Consider the following 17608-nt stretch of genomic DNA (forward strand, 5'->3'; position numbering starts at 1 on the left):
GTTATATATATGTGTTCAAAATGATGATTATACATACATACATACATACATCTCCCTGGAGAGTGAACATTTTCTGACTTTGTAGCTATATCATACCCTGTATTATGTATAAGTCTGTTAGTGTTTACTGTTTGGGATGTCATGGCATAAGAATTACTAGGGTTTCAAGCAAGGAGACACCCTTGCCACAATCCAACACTCCAAGTTATGTGAACAATTAGTAATTTATACTTTATGCCACAAAATGAATGGTTAAACCCAGAATTCATAACACAATTATCCCTCCCTCCTCCCCATGCCAAGGTGTCATCCTTGACCTCGCCTTTCTGCCACACATCCAATCACTATCCAAATCCTGCCGCTTTCACCTTCATAACATCTCCAAAATACTCCCCCTTCCTCCCTTCCTCCCCTACCAATGAAACCTCAAAACTACTCATCCACTCACTTGTTATCTCTCGTCTCATCGACTAGACATGTGCGATTCGTTTCGTTCCGAATCGAAATTCGGACGAATTTTCGGACATTCGGATGTATCCGAATTCCGAATTACAGACATAACGAATGCAAACGAATCCGAATTTCCATTTCCGAAATTCGGTAGCGTTAGTACGAACGTTTCGTTTTCTGTTCTTATTCGTTTCGTTCGTTGGAGCAAAGTGACATTAGAGGAGAAAAATATTTTTTCCCCCTCAAATGTCACTTTTGCGGCAAACGAACGAACGAAACGAATAAGAAACGAATAAGGAACGAATAAGAAAAGAAAACGAAACGAACGTTCGTACTAACGCTACCGAATTTCGTCCGAATCCGAATTCCGACTCCGAATTGACTTTCACACCGGAATCCTGAAAAACGAAATAACACAAATCCGAATTTAAAACGAAACGAAACTAAACAAATTTTTTGGCAGTGCACATGTCTATCATCGACTATTGCAAATCCCTCCTCATTGGCTTACCACTACACAGACTATCCTTTCTACAGTCTATCATGAATGTTGCCGCCAGACTCATCCAGCTAACTAACTGCTCAGTGTCTGCAATTCCCCTCTGTCAATTCCTCCAAAAGGATAACATTCAAAATATTAACAACCAATTACAAAGCCATTCCACAACTCTTTTCAAAATAGAAACAAGATAGTTAAGAGATAAAATTAAAGTTTTAGTGCAGAATAACACTTTTGGTAGTTAAATAGAACATGTGTTAGATATCTGTACACCAAACTAAAATAGGGACAACTGGAACAGAGGGATTTAGTTTCAAATGAACAGCAAAAAGTTTCCCAACTTAGTTTTGCTTAGTTTCAAATAAGGGACAGTTCCTTCAAATCAGAAACAGTTGCAATTTTATGCTAAGACACCAGTGCCTACAAGTCCTATACTAAACTATTCCTATGCATCTTATCAGCAGCTCTTCCTATCCCTTCCCTATCATAGCTAAGCATCTGCGATGTCATAATGACCGCTTTTTACAATAAGGGGGCTAGCTTGTCCATATTAAGGATGGGCAGTATGTTCGAGTCAAGTGCGAGTTTGACTCGAACATCGCTAGTTCGTGTGTTCGCTGAACACATGAACTATAAGGATGTTCAGCGGTCTGTTTGACCGCTTAACATCCCACAAGGCAATGCACCTTGTGAAACCCTAATTGTGAAACCATAATTAACCTGCCCAGAGAGAGGGTTAAAACAGCATTGTATGTGGCAGATATACCATGGCCTGGATGAATGAGAACCTTCACAGACATATATTAGCGTTGTATATCAGAGTTGTATATCAGAGTTGTATATCAGAGTTCTATATCAGAGTTCTATACAGCGTTCTGTACTATAGCAGTCAGTCATACTGGTCTATTATAGCAGTCAATTCTAACAGTCGATTATTGCAGTCTATTGCAAAAAGCATCATGTCAGAAAGGCCAAAAAGAACAGGCTGCCTCCCCAAGCAGTTGTTTAAAAGATTAAAGGAAACCCAATTACCAGCAATTGAAATGTAATTTTTTTAAAAAATGTCAGTGTTCAATGTTTTATTTAATTTAGGTTCTTTACATCATACAGATCCGCCCCTTCACAGGCAGTTTAAAGGGACCCCCAGACACGATATTTAAAGGAATTTGTCATCGTTATTCTTTACCTTTAAGTGATGTAAAAATCACTGCTCCTTTAAAAACGTTTTTTTTTCCCATTGATTCCTGTCCCCTAGTGCAGTACCCAGATTGTACGCACTGTATTGGTTGATATTTTATTCCATGTGTGACCAACACTCCGGGTAAAAGCTTCTAACTGAATTTGCCAGGACACTGTCCGTGCATTCAACACTAGTCTCTGACTAAATTACCTGTCTCATGGTCTGCCTGTCATATCCTGAGAGCAGTGGCTACAAATGTAACTGATCAATAGTTACACCATCTACCTCAGGGATCACAACTCTTTCAGTTTTCTTGGAAAGATCTAAACAGAATCATTGAGCATTCAAGGCAAAAAGGACATACCACATTTATTATAATTTGAGTCACTTATCACTTATATTTTTAGCGCTGTTCTTTTTTCAATGAACTTGAGTCTAAACCGGTACCATTCATTATGCTGATCAGCTAGTCCATGTGTACATGTTTTGGAAGTGTGAGTGAGGGTTGTTGCAATAACCAATTTTAGATCATGTCAGGTGGTTGTTAATTGGTGTATTAAGTAAGAAAAAAAGTACCGATTTTTTATCAATAAATTAATACTATTTTGTACTTCATTTTGACTCTCTGACCCTCATTAATACTGCTTTTTGTCTTGATCTTAACCCGATCTTTTCAAAATCTTCCTTTTGTCTTGTTTAACAGTTGGGGGTTGTTCCTGAGAGTCATTTTGACATTTAATTCACCTAATTTTGGTTTCAATTAAAATTGGGTTTGGACTCTGGGTATATACCCTCCTTCTTTTGATGCAGTACCCAGACCCCCTTGCCTTTTTTATGGGCAATAACTTGCTTGCCATGGGATCGCCGGTCTTAAAGGGGGACAATCTTTTCTGAAAGTTCTACCCCTATTGACCCCCCCATTGCGAACCAAACTCAGGCCTGTTGTAGTCCATATGTTCTCTTATTGAGCAACGTTCAAATACCAGGAAGTGCATAATTGGCAGTTAGTAAATCTCATTACTTTTTCACCGCCACTTAAAACCGTGCAAAATAGCACACAGCCTACAATAAACATCCTTCTATTTACTTCCACTGGCCAAAAGGATGACCAGACACAAGGAAAAAAAGGTGTGGGCATCCCCATGGCACACAGTAAGATGATTCATGACCTCTTTAACAACAGGCCTATTCCAGAGCATGTTAACATGGTACACTCTTCCCATGCCTCCTCCGATGATTCAGGTCCAAAGAAAGCTTCACTTTAAGGGCTTTCAAGTATAGTAGGGCCCACAGGTCACATGATGCCCTATGCAGGCCTTTTATCCTCCATTCAAACAAATATTTAAAGTGTAACTAACCTCAGCCTAGGGATGTCTCGGAGCAAATACAGGAAATATAGCAAATTCAGGAAGTATACCAGGGACCCGGAGAGCAAAGTAGATGAGGTTGTGGACACTCTGAAGGCTGACAGAAAAAACGGCTAAGAAAAGAGACCCTGGAAGCTGCAACCATAGTCCCAGGAAATAGAGCAAGAACCCAAGAATTTGAGGGTGGCTGGAGTCCATCACAATCTTTAAAGAAACAGCCCAGTTTATTCTTACAAAACAAAAAGAGGCAACCGGAGCGCCACAATCTAGGTTGTTAGATGAAAGTAGTCACTCGCACTCCATGATATTAAAGTCAATGCTGTTTATTGACTGAGATAGCACACATATCCTTAGCGACGTTTCAAGACCATGCGGCCTCATCCTCAGGCAAACAGAGAGTGCAATGGGACAGGAGGATTAAGTTACAATCTAGGTTGTGGCCCTACGGTTCTCTTTTTGTTTTTCCAGAATACACACCAGACACCACGGTCATACCACTTTTTTGTGTCATACCAATACAAACAAAAGAAATAAACATGATAATGCCTAAGCATTTGTAATTGCAACCATTTTTTGCGCAAAGTGGTGCATTATCTGACAGAAATGCAGGGGTACCAATATTTTTGGCCATGACTATATATTGCAAGATATGCATGATATATTGCAAGAATGTTGGCTAACTTCAATGCAGCTTCTTCATTCCTTTCTTGATTAGAAATGTATACCTGTGTTGTATTTACTTTCTGTGAGCTCAGTGGGAGAGCATGCCAGTTAATTTCACACAAACAGTCACAGTGTTTCAATGAGAGGAAAACTGATGCAAGAAAATCTGTGAGCAAATCACATTAACAAGAAGTGATATTTCAGGAATAATCTGAAGACATGCAGTGCTAAGAATACATCCATGCCATGTTTACAAGAAATCAAAGTACAGTATTACAGTTTTGTCAAAACATCATTTTCTAAAAGAGTAGAAACCATTTAATGTTTAAATTAATTTAGTCCCAAATTCTTCTATACCTACACGTCCTTATTTCATTTTCAGTTTCTTCCTTTTGTGGTACCTCAGCAATCTGCATTTTAGGAGATGTCTCCAGTCTATGAATACCAGTGATTACTTCCCTAATGAGTTTTGAGCATCTTCTTTATGATCTCTAAGAGGGTTATTCACAAAGCTGCCGAAGGCTCTGCATGTTCGACTGAACCGAAGTGCAGAAGGACTGCAACATCCAACATCTGGATCGGCTGAGCCGAAGCTCTGGCAGCTCACTTGCTACCGTTCGCCCCTATTCACATTGGGGCCGAAACGGCAGTGAGTCAATAGCCGAATGCCGTCGAGCGGCATTTGGCTCAGCTATTCTGCTTGCTACCTCCGTGGTAACGAGCAGAATAGGAACTCAATGAAAAAAGTTGAAAAAAAGTAAAAGAAAAAAAGTTTTAAAATGTAAATAAAAAATAAATGTAAAAAAATAAAGTTTTTTTTAAAAATAAAAAAATAATTTAAAAAAAAACAATTGGACGGAGCTAGCAGTTGTTGTTATAAAAACGTCCAACAAGATTTTGGAGTGTTTGAAAGTGTGCCATTTTCATTAAAAAAAAGCATTTGTGGAGTCCGGTACTGATATTAGAAAGAAGACTTGGCTTCCAAATGGTGTTGCAATAATTCTCAAAGGAGTTCAGTACTGTTGATGTCCAGACTTTCTGCAGGCCTCTTGGGTTTCATCAACAAACTCACCAACCAATGTCTTATGGAACTGAGCAAAGGCATGCTGGGTACAGAAAATTACATTTTCCAAACTGTTGACGCAAGGTTGGAACTGCACAATGGTCTAAAATACAAAGCTACAGTTTTGCCCCATTTCCTAAATGCAGCAAAGAGGCTAATACCGAGATATTGGAAGAGCCAAAAGGTACCCACAAGAGCAGACTGGGTAAGGCAGGTAAATTGTATTATGGAATCTGAAAAGTGGATAGCAATGGGTAGAGAGAACCATGATGCGTTCCTCAGTAAATGGGATGTTTGGATGGATTATAGCCTGATGAACCTTTAGGGTGGGAACTTTGGGGGAGGGTTTTGGAATATGGAAATATGTTTTTTTTTTTTTTTAAGAGGGTATGCAATGTATCTTTTTACTTGTTATTTATTATTATTTTGTTTTTGGTTGAGGCTTTTTTTGCTAGATTCATGACCTATGGAGTTAGTCTTGAATATATATTTGCTATGGGATATTGGTAACTCAGGAAATTTTCTTCTTTTTCTTATGTTCTGTTTGTATGGAAATGTAAATGTTTTTGAATTGGTAGAGATAAAATTAAAAATAAAGATTTAACCAAAAAAAAAAAATGTCTTTGTATGCTATAGAATTAACAGTACCCTTCAATGTTCCATGAAGGCAGTGGAACTTAATAATATGAAGTGGTATCCATATTCTTTTGGCCATATAGGTAACTGTGATATGGTGGTGTCCACATATGTTTGTCTATTTAGCACATATAAAAAAAATTGTTGTTTAACTGGGTTCCCAGTATTGCACTTTTTTTTCTCAATTGTGATACTCTACAATTTTCCATGAGCACTTCACAAAGCACCATATTCACTGACGTTCTTCAGGTTTGTTAGCAATGCCACATCCTAGCAATGCCACTTCATGATTAAAACTATTTGCATGTCTTTTAGAACCCGAGTTGCATATTATTTAAAATTGTGAGATTTGCTTATTTATTATAAATTTTACTACTTATATTTTTTTTACCTCACACTAAACTAACATCTTCTACTGATGACTTCCCCATTCAGTTTTTGTTCTCCCCCTTGTAGGAGAAACATTTGCACATGTTTTTCTCTAAACATGACTTTCAATAAGTGCTAGCATGGCCTACAGAACAGATACAGTCAAATACAACAAAACTTGACAAAATCTTTGTAATATATTGTTGACCTACAGTAAATGTGTTTTTTTCTCAACAATACTGGAGTTGCCATTTAATAACTGAGGATAAGCTCAGATAAATGCTCATGATAAATGCTTTAGCTGGCTTGGGTGTTGGGTTGGAGTTTATAGGGAACTAATAAAATATTTAATATTCATTACATTTTAGCATATTTAATATTAAGATTAATGTATATCATTTATAGTCTGAAATCTTGAAACAGATGACTCTAGACTATACATACCTGATGACTGTTAGACTCTACATACCTGTTTACCCATCTGATCCTTCTTCATTAGTCCTGTGGCAACAGCAATGTTTCCAGCACCCTCCACTGTTCTGTGTGCTACTGCAGTCACTCCTGTAACTACTGCTCCACCCACATGAGAAACTTGTTCTTTGGTCTTTTCAGCCACTGATGAAAATATATAAGGAAAAGAAAATGAAAGCATTTTGATCTTGAAATGTATAGTATGAAATACAATATATAAAATATACAGTATTATGGTTAATTAATAAGTCAAAGAGTGAATGACAATAGCCAACAGCAACCAATCAGAGTTAATGTTTTATTTGTTTTGACAAATGTGATTATCTGAATGGTAGGTGAATTATTCTAGTAGGTAAGAACTTGGTTAATGTATGCTGTGACTGCAAGCACCTTTAACCTAAGGATAAGTTAAACCTTTTAAGGTCCATCTCATTGGAATGTATTTTTACTTTGAGGATACAATAAATGTTATCATTAGGGATGCACCGATACTTTTCAGATACCAGTGCAGATACTTGACATTTCCATGAGAACTACCAGGGTTGCAACGATTGCAGCTATGCCAGGGCTCTGGTGCTCCACCACTGTCCTGAAATCATTAGTCTGACAATAAACAAAACTGTATCAGTACTTGTACTTGTAAGTACTTGGGCAAGTATCAGTACTTGTACTTCCAAAAATGGTATCGGTGCATCCCTTTATATATTTATTAAAACAAAATCATACATTAAAACAGTGATGTACAAATCCCTGGAGCTCTGTGTGCTCCTTACAAATGACAGCTACCTCCTAACTTTTGAAGTTTCCGCTAGTCTAGTCTTGGAGCTGGAAAAATATCTGGACATGTACTTGTACCGAGTACAGTACTTGGTATTGATGCATCCCTAGTTATCATGATATTATTTTTGACCATTTCCAAGCACTGATATAGTATAAATCATATTTTGCAAGGAGGAAGTTATGACGGGTGCTCTTTGTCTATTTTAATTTGATATAAGGTGGTTTCATATTAGCTGCAGAATATACCATGGAGTGTACTACATTTGTGAATATTAAATTATTAAATAATCCAAAATATTTAAAAAGTGATGTCAACTATAATCAAAAATATGCTAATTATCAGGCTGAACAACTCCACAATTATTTGAATTATAGCTATTTATTTAATTACAATTCTTAAGCCATACTGTCAACTAAATAGCCATGACCTCTTGGGGGTCCAATGTAAGGCACAATACACTGTAAATCTAGTCCACAATAATCAAGGAAAGTCCACTAATAAAGATATTTACATCAGCACATTACATTGCAAGAGAATTCCCTTAGTCTGTAAAATGGTTTATGTATTGAGCCACAATATCTGTTCTAAGAAGACATTAATTTCTAAGATAAATCAATAAAAAATATTTGGTTTTAAAATAACTTTTTAGGTCTTAGAGCCCCAGTGGTCATCACCTGGTTGTGGATGTGTACATTAATTTTTTATACACTGGGGTTGTGGGTGGAATTCCCTTTTTTTATACACATATTGTTTGATTGACAGTCACATTGGTTGTATTTATTTATTGTTTGTGTTTAATTTTGTGGTTTGTTCACATTCAATATTATAATTGTGCCATTATTTAGGATAGTGCGGCACATACATACATACTTGCATTTGAAAGTCTTAGAGCCCTTTCACACCCGATGTGTTCAGGCTGTGCTGGGCATTTTTTCCAGTACAGCCCGAACGAAAGACAAGGCAAATTGTCACGGGTGGGCACAGTACACACCACCGCGTTGTGGTGGTGTGCACTTAAAATAAGTGCAGCATACAGTACTTTTTTAAGGTGTACCGCAGTGAGACGCAGTACAACTGCATTGCACTGCGGTATGCCCATAGAGCCTGCTGAAATGTTACTTGTGACATTTCAATAAAGTTCTAACAAAAATAATGAAACAGTGCCATCTGTCTCAATCGCATTGGCACTGTGCCAGGCATAGGCACACCAGCAGCCCTGTGGTTGAGCAAGCCCTCTATGTGAAATTGAATTTACATTACATAAATAACATTGGCATAATTTTGTTAGTGTCATGCATTACAAAGGGCACATAAAAACAGAAGTTTTTTCAATACCTGCTGTAACTCCATGCACAACGCCTTCTTTTGTCTTGGAACCTGAGGGAAATAAAGGTAACACAATTCACAAATCAGTGAAGAGTAAACCATATGCTGATTTATTTGTAATAATGTGAGATAAAGTTGATGACCCAGTATGTAAATACTGGTGTGTGATCATATAATACCTCTCTAAGATTTCACTATAGGAATGTATGATGAATTGGAAGAACTAGAACTATAATATCTTGAACTCCGCTTACACTCTCTTTTAGTTCTCTTTTTTTGCAGGTGAGTACAAGAAGGTATCATAACAAAATAATTGATACCAGCTGTATATAAAATACATTAAATACTTTTTTTAAATGACTACTATTTACATAAAACTGTGCCTTATCAACATGGACTTCAGCCTTAAATTGTTGAAAAACAACTAGAGGCAAAAACTAGAAATAATAAAATTATGCAAAAGACCATTATATTTAATCAAAGGCCTTAAATTGTTTCTTGTCCCTTGTTCCCCCGACAAAGGTGACTGAAACATGAAGACATATGAGCACATCTGCTGAGGTTGTGTATCTTTAAAATGATTCTTTTGCTTCTCAGCTTGACAACTGGAATTCTGTATTAGCTCTCAATATCACACTTCACATCTCATTTTATGACTCATTTGTCATCCTCACAATTTATAGTGAATCAGATTAACAAGTACAAGTGCCGTCCATCTGTGGTGCTAGAATTTTGCTCTACTGAAGCCCTACTTTTTGGCAGGTTCAAATTTCAAAAGCAAACTTGATTCTAGAACATTAATCACATCAGTCATGTACATAGATATTTTTGCCATACTAATGAATGTAATTAGAGAATACAGCCATCTCTAATGGTTTACCTTGAGAAATATTTTACTATTGATAAAGCAGCAGTGTGCATACTAGGGGGGGTGGGGCGGGCTCTTTTATATTATAAAATATATACGGAAATTAAAAGAGAGAATATTATCCATTATCTGTTAAAAATGCGTAAAGCTAATCACTGAACATTTTGAAAATAAATTGTCCTTCGAGTATAGATCTGATATGTGAAAAAAATAGATATTTTATGACCCAAAGATATAGTTAACTTGACTTTATAAATCAATATTTCATTTAGTACAGCTCTAGCCTGGGACTATATAGCACCCCTAGCATATGAAGCACATAAGTCTTAAAGCTGAGCTCTAGCTAAATACACAATTGACATACACATAAGGGAGCTAATTTGTCTGTCCAGTTCTGAGATTCACATAGCCTTCTCACACAAGAAAGCCAAGTGAATAAAAAGATCTTCAGCACTTATACCATCATGCCCCCTATATATATTAAATACTGAAGTGCATATATCCATTATAAATTGTTTTAATGAAGAAAAAAACACTGTGCAAAAAAAACAAATATATATGCACACATACATATACAGTATCTCACAGGAGAATACGGAAATTAAAAGAGAGAATATTATCCATTATCTGTTAAAAATGCGTAAAGCTAATCACTGAACATTTTGAAAATAAATTGTCCTTCGAGTATAGATCTGATATGTGAAAAAAATAGATATTTTATGACCCAAAGATATAGTTAACTTGACTTTATAAATCAATATTTCATTTAGTACAGCTCTAGCCTGGGACTATATAGCACCCCTAGCATATGAAGCACATAAGTCTTAAAGCTGAGCTCTAGCTAAATACACAATTGACATACACATAAGGGAGCTAATTTGTCTGTCCAGTTCTGAGATTCACATAGCCTTCTCACACAAGAAAGCCAAGTGAATAAAAAGATCTTCAGCACTTATACCATCATGCCCCCTATATATATTAAATACTGAAGTGCATATATCCATTATAAATTGTTTTAATGAAGAAAAAAACACTGTGCAAAAAAAACAAATATATATGCACACATACATATACAGTATCTCACAGGAGTGAGTACACCCCTCACATTTTTGTAAATATTTTAAGATATCATTTCATGGGACGACACAGAAGAAATGACACTTTGCTACAATGTAAAGTAGTGAGTATACAGCGTGTATATCAGTGTACATTTGGTGCCCCCTCAAAATAACTCACAGCCAATAATGTCTAAACCGCTGGCAACAAAAGTTAATAGACCCCTAAGTGAAAATGTCCAAATTGGGACCAATTAGCCATTTTCCCTCCTCGGTGCCATGTGACTCGTTAGTGTTACAAGGTCTCAGGTGTGAATGGGGAGCGGGTGTGTTAAATTTGTTGTTATCGCTCTCACTCTCTCATACTGGTCACTGGAAGTTCAACATGGCACCTCATGGCAAAAAACTCTCTGAGGATCTGAAAAAAAGAATTGTTGCTCTACATAAAGATGGCCTAGGCTATAAGAAGATTGCCAAGACCCTGAAACTGAGCTGCAGCACAGTAGCCAAGACCATACAGCAGTTTAACAGGACAGGTTCCACTCATAATTGGCCTCGCCATGGTCGACCAAAGAAGTTGAGTGCACGTGCTCAGCGTCATATCCAGAGGTTGTTTTTGGGAAATAGACGTATGAGTGCTGCCAGCATTGCTGCAGAGGTTGAAGGGGTGGGGGGTCAGCCTGTCAGTGCTCAGACCATACGCCGCACACTGCATCAAATTGGTCTGCATGGCTGTCATCCCAGAAGGAAGCCTCTTCTAAAGATGATGCAAGAAAGCCCGCAAACAGTTTGCTGAAGAAAAGCAGACTAAGGACATGGATTACTGGAACCATGTCCCGTGGTCTGATGAGGCCAAGATAAACTTATTTGGTTCAGATGGTGTCAAGCGTGTGTGGCGGCAGCCAGGTGAGGAGTACAAAGACACGTGTGTCTTGCCTACAGTCAAGCATGGTGGTGGGAGTGTCATAGTCTGGGGCTGCATGAGTACTGCCGGCACTGGGGAGCTACAGTTCATTGAGGGAACCATGAATGCCAACATGTACTGTGACATACTGAAGCAGAGCATGTTCCCCTCCCTTCGGAGACTGGGTTGCAGGGCAGTATTCCAACATGATAACGACCCCAAACACACCTCCAAGACAACCACTGCCTTGCTAAAGAAGCTGAGGGTAAAGGTGATGGACTGGTCAAGCATGTCTCCAGGCCTAAACCCTATTGAGCATCTGTGGGGCATCCTCAAATGGAAGGTGTAGGAGCACAGGTTCTCTAACATCCACCAGCTCCGTGATGTCGTCATGGAGGAGTGGAAGAGGACTCCAGTGGCAACCTGTGAAGCTCTGGTGAACTCCATGCCCAAGGGGGTTAAGGCAGTGCTGGAAAATGATGGTGGCCACACAAAATATTGACACTTTGGGCCCAATTTGGACATTTTCACTTAGGGGTGTACTCACTTTGTTGCCAGCGGTTTAGATATTATGGCTGTGTCTTGAGTTATTTTGAGGCTACAGCAGATGTACACAGATATACAAGCTTTACACTCACTACTTTACATTGTAACAAAGTGTCATTTCTTCTGTGTCGTCACATTAAATGCTAAAATAAAATATTTACAAAAATGTGAGGGGTGTACTCACTTCTTTGAGATACAGAAAGCCTTAAAATTCCGTTCAACCCGTGAAGCCGCAAAAAAGTAAATACCCAAAATTTCCCATAGGCAACATTTTAAACGCTTTTACCGTTCATCAGTTTAGTGTTGTCAGTGATTGATGGCCCTAGAAATATTGCTCTCACTCCGACGTTCACGGCGATATGTAACATGTGTAGCGCAATTGTCGTTTTTGCACATAGCACCGATGTGTGTTTGCGTGTGTATGTGCGTGCATGTGGGGGGCGGGGGACTTTAAAACATTTTTTTTGCATTTTTTTCTTTTTCTTTTGTGTTACTTAATTTTTATAACTTTTAAACACTTAATTTTTTTTACACTAACCCTATTGCTATTACAAGCACCCTGTGTGACAGGTCCACTTTATGGAGACATCAGGGGTCTTTCAGACCCCTAATGTCACCAAGGTATCCCTTAAAGACATTTTACGGAGGAACCCCACCTCCAGAAATGGGGGGGGGGAAGCAAAGTAAGAAAGGGGGGCAGGGCAGGAAAGGGGGGACGAGCGAGCGCCCCGCTCCCTGCCGTAACCAGCCCACATGCCCTCTGCACTGGGAGGGTGCTATTCCAGGGTCTCCTGGAAGAACGGTCGATCTTCTTCCTGCTTCAGCTGTCACTACGGCTCAGCTGAGCCGAAGCATATGCATTCAGCTCGGCTGCTGTACAGGCTATTGTGAATAGCCCATATAGCAGTCCTTCGGTTCAATTGAACCGAATGGCTCCGGCAGCCGAAGTGAGCCTAAGGATCAGCTTAAGCTACAGCTGGATCCTTCAGCTCTTTAGTGAATAACCCTCTAAGAGTTTGTAAAAGGATGACTGGTTCTCCTTAAAGAGAAACTCCTCCCATTCTCCACATGTCACGTCTAACACAATAAGAATTTGCCATTCTTGTAATGTAGTGTGTTTTTTAAATAATTTGATTTGTTTTCTCCTACTTCACTACTCAGGACCTACAGAGTGCCACTGGCATATAAGGCAAATAAGACCTTATTTGTGTACAGCACTAAAGTTTATTAACCCTGTGGAATAATACTGTTTATGTAATATAATGACGATACTATTGGCTGTAATGTACTGAAGATCTAGAAGTCCATGGGAAGTCCATGGGAAGAATGTGGTCAGGGCACAACTCATATTTATAATGTTACAGTTTTTTTGGTCTAGCCCTTCTAGTAAATTAAATTCTGTGCAATTTATAGATTACTACAGAGTTTGCCTCTCATTACCAACTTTTACAAAAACGACTGTCTAATCACTGTAATGATAAGCCCCTTGAATGCACTGTTAAAGAATTGTCTATGCTCCTATGAAGATCAAAACAAGCAAAATTGTCTTCAGTAGATTCTCCACAGCCTTTCGCTTTTGATGCTGGAATCTGCCACCCCACTAGAAAACTGGTAGCATAAAGACAGTACTGAAGATGTGCAGCCAAGGCAGCATGAATAATGATTCACCACAAATCTCATTGATCCTATTATTATCAGACAAGGCAAACGACCACAATTAAAGCATCTGTTCATTAACCTATGTGCCTTATGGCTAGCAGGTCATGATCTAATCTACATATCCACTTGATTGCCCTGATTAGGTAGTACACAGACCAAGGATAGAACAGAAATTTTATAATCTAAAATGTCTGTCTGGAATCCATCTTGAATGAAGCTTATATCACCCTGTTAGTTAAGAAAATATATTTCAATGTAAGATGTCAACCTTTTGCAAGCCTCCAGCATATCTTATGCTGTATGCCACAGGTCATCCTGCCTTTCTGGGAATTTTCAAATTGCATGATCTCCCAAAATACACCACTTGAAAAATTGGCAGTTGTGTTAATGTTCAGTGACAGAGAAAAGTCACGCAGTAATTAGAAGGGAGAGAGGGTAAGCCATGGGTTCAAAGCACGTATAGACCACCATAATATATATATATAATAATTTTTTTTTCAGGCAGAATGGTACAAGTGTTTGATTGTGACATTTCTCAAAAATCTATAACCTTATACTGCTCCCAGCCTTATAAATAGCTGATATATATAATAGCTAATATGCCATCTTTGTATATGATGGCATCCATTTGCCCATTGATATTGGCCAAGAAAATCCAGGTTATCTTTGAAATGTTGAATAATGTACAGATTTCCTTTTGTCCAAAATACAAACTTCTTTCAGACTGTGTGAAAAGAACACGAATGCAAATTACACGGTGCAGATGTCATTATTCTTGAGGGAAATCAAAATCTGCCCTCAGTGTAACAGCTGACAGTTTATTGATTAGTTTGTACCTACCCATGTAAAGGACGCCCTCTTTTGTCTTTCCTGCTGCTTCCGCCACACCCTGCTTGGTTTTTTCTGCAGCTGCCACAACTCCCTCTTTAGCTTTGGAAAGACCTTTCATAAAGACGTCCATGGCTAACAATTGTGTTTTCAGAAGTGCTGGAAAACAGAAGTCATTCGTGTGAAATCATCAGTGATTACCCCTTTAGCAGCACAAACACAAAGCATTATCTACCGTATAGTAAAAAAAAAAAAAAATCTGAATCCATCCATGAGGACAATTCCAGGCTATTAATTTCCTGATATTTTACACTTTCACCTTAAGACCTATCACAAGCACTTCTGACACTCACAGCCCTTTTATACTCCACCCACTGTAGTACAACATGCCATTAAGTCATATAAATATAATTACAGTCAATTTACACTGGCAACCTCTTTTACAGCACAGCCATATAACGGTACAGTAATGCCTCATTTTGTTTTATATATCTATTGATTGTTTATGAGCAACAGAGCTCATTAACACCAACAGATATAATTAAAAGTTCTATTATACGTATGTATGTACACACACATTTATTCATAAACATATATAAACATAAAGGTAGATAGAGAGCTAGATAGATAGATAGATAGATAGATAGATAGATAGATAGATAGATAGGATAGATAATCTCCCATTATTAATTGCATAGAAGATGCAGAAGATGTGCTTTGGTATTAGAGGTGAGGCAGTTATTACTTCATTATTTTACTTTGGACATAATAAACAATGGCAATGTGTAACAGTATCTATATTAAAATAATCCTCATTTATAGCCCTAATCACCCCAAGAAAATGCTCACATTTTAGTACAATTTATTAAGTGCATTGTCTATATATGCAATTATACTTACATGAGCCTTTGGTTGAAGAGTGTCCAGTAGGGATGACACCTGCCTTTCTGTAGTCAGTAAACAGTAAAAAAAAAGAGAAAAAATCAGTTCATCTCACTTAAATCCTACACGTTCATTCAAGAAAAGACCTGATGGAATGTAGACTATTTAAACTAGTTGGGGGCAGCTGGTAAGGATTTTAAAATGTTAATGGTATAAAAAATATAAATAGAAGGTGGCAGAAAGGAAAATGGTATAGAGATGACTTTTATTGTAAAGGAGTAGCTCCTTCGTTTGACTAGTCTTCTCTTCATTCCCAACACCCTCTCCTTCTCCCTCCTCCTTTTCCTTTCTACATGCCTGATTTGTCAGTGTGAAAACTGAAAAATTGCAAGCAACCTCCCCAAGCTGGACCACTTGTATGCTCCCTGCTCCTCTTGCAAACAATGTGAGCCATTATCAGCAGGATTCCTACAGATTAAGGACTTCAGGTCACATCAGAAAATGATTACTTGGATCTTGCTAATTAGCCGTACACATGCCGAAAAGCAGCAAGAACATCTGTCCAGAAATGGAAGCTAAAAAAGCAGTAGATATATCAGCCACAGAAAATACACATAAACAGCTTACTCAAATAGGCAGCTGGGATTGTCACGCTGTGCTAAATTATTCATTGCTAAATAATTGTGGTTGCACAATAAATAATTCGATCTACAAAACCACATTTACTTAAGTGTTAACAGATAAGCATTGGGTACAATTAGTTTTATTTATGACTAATAATATTATATACAGAATAAAAACATAAACATGTAACATGTTCCTTTATAATAGCTGTATTTACTCTTTTATTCAAGCAAGGTTCACTGATCTATAACCAAACCCTGTAATATTTTTTTCAATTGAGAAATAACAGACTCCAATCGCTCTTTTAGCATCATAAAGGAAAGTGTATTTTTTTAAAAGATAATGGACAGAGATAAAAATTACAGAGCTACCATAGAAAAGAAAGAAAACACGTTATGTATTAGGCTTAATAAAGTGGGTGCAGTAGTTTGGGTCATACAATTGCGGTCATCAAAAAAGATATAAAGGTCTGTTAATGAAGGTTTTCACACAACATAAACCCAGCTTTCATCCGAAATGCATTACATTTGTGCATCAGATTCAGTTAGAAAAATTAGTGAATCATGGGTGGAAACATTGATAAATAGACTCCATAAAGATTCAGAAATAAAGTTAGTACATCTAAAAATAATATCTCACCTGAATATACAAAAATCATAGAAGATTCACACTGCCTTATCCCTTAAAGTTGGGATTCGGGGTAAACAAATATTGACTAAATACAAGAGGCATGTGTATTTTTATTTGAATACTGGTCTCCTTGGTTCAGATGTGTGCAGTAATCAGGCATGAAAACGCCTTTGTTAATATCTTGGGCAATTGCTGCACACAATAAGGATATACATCTTTTAGGGTTCAGATTTAGCCTCTAAACCTAAAGCTTAAATTGAACTTAATCCCTAAAACTAACCCAAAACCCTGACTTAACACTTAAACCTAACCATTAGCCATAACCTAACCCATCAATGTAACCTTTTCTTTGAGGATAGACACTATGCAACCTAAACCTTGCCTTTAAACTCTCTTAATTTAAAGCTTTTCATACACGTATCATTTTTTACTCAACTTTCCCATCCATGCTAAACAGTGTGGACGCTAAAGCTACCCCATCAGTCATTCATTAAAAGATGGGGTAGCTACAATCATTGTTCGACCAAGACCAATTGTTTGACCAAGACCAGCTCCTCCAACAAAAGTACATAGAAAAATAAAATTTCAATGGAGGAGTGCTTGAAATTTGAGCAGTGTATGGATAGCTTACAGGTTGCTCTTTCACCAAACTTTACCCTTAACCTGTCTTATCCTAAAGGTACCCCTAAACCTTACCCTAACTTGCTGTTACCTAAACTTGCCCTTACACCTAGCTCTCTACCTGTTGAGAGGGCTGCCAGAGAATGTAGGGATGCAGTGTGGTGGTGTGGGAGCTGCCAGGGAATA

The 17608-nt window shown here is 37.7% G+C and overlaps 1 protein-coding gene across 1 annotated transcript in view; it reads right to left on the reverse strand.

Moving 5' to 3' along the window:
• The window catches only part of SNCA (synuclein alpha), a 51212-nt gene extending 35259 nt beyond the window's left edge, over positions 1-15953 (reverse strand). The window contains exons 1-4 of the mRNA XM_018553283.1: positions 15566-15953; positions 14678-14824; positions 8815-8856; positions 6697-6842 (exon numbers count right to left, since the gene is read on the reverse strand). Coding sequence (XP_018408785.1) covers positions 6697-6842; positions 8815-8856; positions 14678-14798 — 309 coding nt within the window. The 5' untranslated portion in view covers positions 14799-14824; positions 15566-15953. The remainder of the gene's footprint in view (positions 1-6696; positions 6843-8814; positions 8857-14677; positions 14825-15565) is intronic.
• Positions 15954-17608: the final 1655 nt, after the last annotated feature.

The sequence above is a fragment of the Nanorana parkeri genome, unplaced genomic scaffold, assembly GCF_000935625.1.
Source record: "Nanorana parkeri isolate BGI_ZX_2015 unplaced genomic scaffold, ASM93562v1 scaffold115, whole genome shotgun sequence".
NCBI classification, from domain to species: domain Eukaryota; kingdom Metazoa; phylum Chordata; class Amphibia; order Anura; family Dicroglossidae; genus Nanorana; species Nanorana parkeri.